Source organism: Lactuca serriola, chromosome 1 (assembly GCF_051521515.1).
Source record: "Lactuca serriola cultivar US96UC23 chromosome 1, Lser_US96UC23_V15, whole genome shotgun sequence".
NCBI lineage: Eukaryota > Viridiplantae > Streptophyta > Magnoliopsida > Asterales > Asteraceae > Lactuca > Lactuca serriola.
Genome location: NC_136408.1, coordinates 23777886 through 23781851, shown reverse-complemented (window position 1 = coordinate 23781851; position 3966 = coordinate 23777886). Strand labels below are relative to the sequence as shown.

General features: G+C 36.1%; 1 protein-coding gene across 1 annotated transcript; it reads right to left on the bottom strand.

The window, feature by feature from the left end:
• Window positions 1–771: 771 nt before the first annotated feature.
• Window positions 772–2679, bottom strand: AOS (allene oxide synthase). Its single transcript, XM_079021268.1, has one exon. It carries the CDS (start codon window positions 2613–2615, stop codon window positions 1017–1019), a length of 1599 nt encoding a protein of 532 aa, XP_078877394.1. The 5' UTR covers window positions 2616–2679; the 3' UTR covers window positions 772–1016.
• Between the last annotated feature and the right edge of the window lie 1287 nt (window positions 2680–3966).

Sequence of the window (3966 nt, the reverse complement as noted above, 5' to 3'; positions counted from 1 at the left end):
AAAACCAAAATAATATTTTAATTTTGTTGAAAGTCAATCCAAAATTCTAAATATATGAACTATAGAATTCAATCTAAATTATCCAGTTCTACAATTTAGTTTTATCATAATGTATTTACTACTATTACTTTTGTGGTTTGGCGTTCTCATTTTTGTTCAAAAATTATAGTTTTTAAATGAATTATTATGTTACCCTTAAACTCGTTTTTAGTTATAAAAATCTATGTTTTGTATCTGTGATTTTTATTTTTTATTTTTTGTTTATAGCGATTGCCCTTTGACCGTATGTTCTATAGAATTAGATTATATCATAGTTGTTTTATAGTAACGTATTTTAATTGGTTTGAACCCAAAAAAGAAAAACCTGAAACCTATGAATTCAAATCAAAAAATCGAGTTCCAAACCGAGAACTCAATTCCAAAAATCCCAAAACCGGATAGTTTTCAACCCTAAAAAGTTGTACTTTCCGGTTTGGGTTTGATCTTACTCCAAAACATCCCAAACGAACCCATGATCACCTCTAGACGAACATACACCAAAAATTTTCGCCTTTCAAACAAAACACCAACAATTTCCGCCCCAAAGTACATTGACCATCAACAATTCAGCATATGGATTGAAGGATCCAATATATTGCATATGGTTTGATTCACAATGATAACCGACTATTTGATCTCTTTTGTGTAGTGACTTTGGCATATTCTATGCTCAATATTCAAGAAGCTTCATTTATTATTTAATGGTTACAAATTTTTTGTCAAACATCATCATATCAAATTTTGGTATATTCAGTTCATACCAATTTAAAAACAAATATACCAAAAAAAACAAGAGAAACAAATTCTAGTAAGTAAATATTTCCTGAAACAAGTATATTCAGTTCATTTCCTATTGGTCTGTAGACTAAACTGAAACGTGGACTTCAAAAATAAATAAATATTTCCAAAATTACCCTCACCGACGGAAATTTGCAGACTAAACACCGGCGATCTCATCGGATGCCATGAAGAAGAAATCACACACGAGCTCTTTTGAGGGACGTTAATGTAATTTTGGCACCTAAAGGAGAAGCACCAACCTCGATATCGAAAGAATCATACCGACGGAAGAGTTCCACGACGAACAATCGAGTAATCATCACCACGAAATCTTTTCCGGCACACTGCTTGTTTCCCACCGTCGGACCCTCCGTCTCCGGTCCGTTTGACCACGTCACGTACTTCAAAAGCTTCTCGCCGTCACCCACAAACCGATCCGGAACAAATTCTTCCGCCCGGTCAAACACTTTGGGATCCTTGGTCGCAAATGGCTGGTATCCGAACAACATTTCCCCTTCTTTCACTTTGAAAATGGCGTCGTGTGATTCGATCGTCAGATCACGTTTGGCTTTCCCGTATTGTAAGGCCACAGGTGGTTCGATTCGAAGGGATTCGTAGACGACGGATTTCATCAAGGGCATCTGCTCCATCGCCGCCATGGTTACCTTCCCTCCGCCGTGGGTTTTGATCGCACCTCTGATCTCCTCCGCCAACTGGGTATGTAAATTAGTTCCGGCGCGGCCGAGCCATTTCAGTGTATTGGGAAACAAAATCTTGATCCCCCCAAAAGTATTGAAACAAACTGTGAATAAGATGTTATGAACCGCTTCGTCTTTTGAAATCCCTAAAGCTTCTGCTTGTTCGATGATCGGAGACGAAGAGGATTCGAAGAATTCGTAAAGTTTCTGATAGTTTTTCTTAATCAGGGCAGGAGGCAGCCGGAAAGTATGAAGGAGAGGTTCCTCTAAGAACCATGGAAGTCCAAGGCGGAGCAAAGGTCCGAGATTGAATAAAACCCAGGACCCGATCAACTTCGGACCATCTTTTCCGATCTTTGTTACTTCCGGGTTGGTTTCCAAATACGCCCGACCAAGAAACCGGAAGGCTGCTTGTTCGCCGGCGTCGTTGAAAAGAGCTTTACCCTTTTGTGCTAACTCTGCTTCAAGCTCATCGAAGAGTTCACTGTATGTCGCTTCGAATTCCGGCATAACTCTGCTTCGGGAAGATTTGAGCATGAAAAATATCAAATTTTTTAGCGGAGCATGCTTGGGCTCCGATGGATCAAGATACGAGAGGACACGGTGGCCGCCGGTGAGTTCAGTAGACGGCATGTATGTTCCGGTGAACAAATCCTTCTTTTCGACTTTAGATACATCAAACAGCGTCGGAAAACTCTTGGCGTCAAGAAGAACGACGACATTCGGGTTGTTGGCGATGAACGGACCAGGTGGCATGTTGACACGAAACACCGTTGACTGAAATTTATGAATCCGAGACTTGAAGAATTCATCACGTCCGCCGGCACCATAAAAGTACTCAAATCGATCTTTAAGGGGTTGAAAGAATGGAATGCCGTAGGAGCCAGGGACTTGCCGGAGAGGGAGATTGGTGGAGGAGTTGCCGCTGACGGTGGGAGCTACATCGGCGGAGGTGGCAGAAAGAGGTGGAACTGGAACAGAGTCTTTGATGGAGGCAGTGATCAGTCGGACGGCGGTGGCGCGTCGACGTGGGTTTGTCTTGGGTACATCAAGATTCAGGTTGTGGAGTGAAGGGAAAGCTAAAGATGAAGTCGCCATTTTTGTTTATTGACCAAATCTAAGTTCGAATGTTGAGAATTTGATATTTAAAACTTGGGTAAGGTTGAGATTATATAGAAAGTTGAGGGTGAAAAATGTCAATTCAACCGACCAAAAGAGTACAAGTTAACAAGAAAAACATGTACATGCATCAAATGGTTGTACGTTTGACTAGGAAGACGTTAAAATTGACGTGGGGACGAGTGTCATTGGCTTTAATAAATAACAATCTGAACATGTGGTACGCATTTGCTATGCAATTATTTTAATTGTTTATTTCCCATTAGTGCTCCATTTAATTTTACAGAAAGTGGCACGTTGAATTCATACATTAATAATTTGAGCTACTTTAAAGGTAGCATTTTGTAATGTTCTAACTTTAACCTCAAATTCTACGCCACCACTTGAAAGAAATCAGCCTACTTTTGGTTATATAAAGTGACGACAAACTTTTATAATTTATTTTATTTAACACGTTTTTTATGAGATAGAGTGTACTGTGAGACTGATCTAAACATCATTTAATAGATGAAAATTACATGAGTAAGGCTGCATGTTAAAAAGAAACTATGATGCCATGTTATGTTGTATAGAGTTCAGGGCATATATGTGATATAATCACTGATATATTTGTGTGCTATGTGTGAGACCCGTATATTATACGGGTTGATTTAAAAAATAATTAAACTTAAAGTATAAAAATAAAATATTTTTTAGTGTACAACTTTAAAATAAGAAAGAAAAAAACGTATTTATTATAATTTAATATCATATATATGATATTTAATACTTTACATATATAACTATATGACTTTAACTAAAAATGAAAACAAACCAAAAATTGACAAGTGGATAATATTTATTTCAAAATTACCACAAAATGACACGTGTCAAATTTCATGAGAGAATGACAAGTGGCAAAAAACCTTCATTTATTAAGAAAGACTAGGTGTGAGACCCATATATTACATGGGTTTAATTAAAAAAAAAATATAAAATTTTAACAATTTGAAAAGTTTGAATTTATAAGAAAATGAGAAAATTTTTGAATTACTAAAATTAATTAGACTTTAAATGTATTGAATACATTACATATATAAACACTTTCTAATAAATACTTTACATATATATTACCTTACACATTAAATGTGGAAATTTAATTTAATAAAATGAAAAATACAATAAAATGACAAGTGGAAAATAGAAAATTTAAAAATTCTAGAAAAATGACATGTGTCCAAATGAAGGAGAAGAGGACATGTGGCAAAAAAACCTTCATTTATTATAGTAGATTATATTAACACATGGTTTAATTTGATGAATTATATATATGATTTTTTTTGTCTATTTA

Bases quoted from the DNA above. Each gene is read 5' to 3' on its own strand.
- AOS (XM_079021268.1), bottom strand. From the start codon at position 2,615: ATGGCGACTTCATCTTTAGCTTTCCCTTCACTCCACAACCTGAATCTT.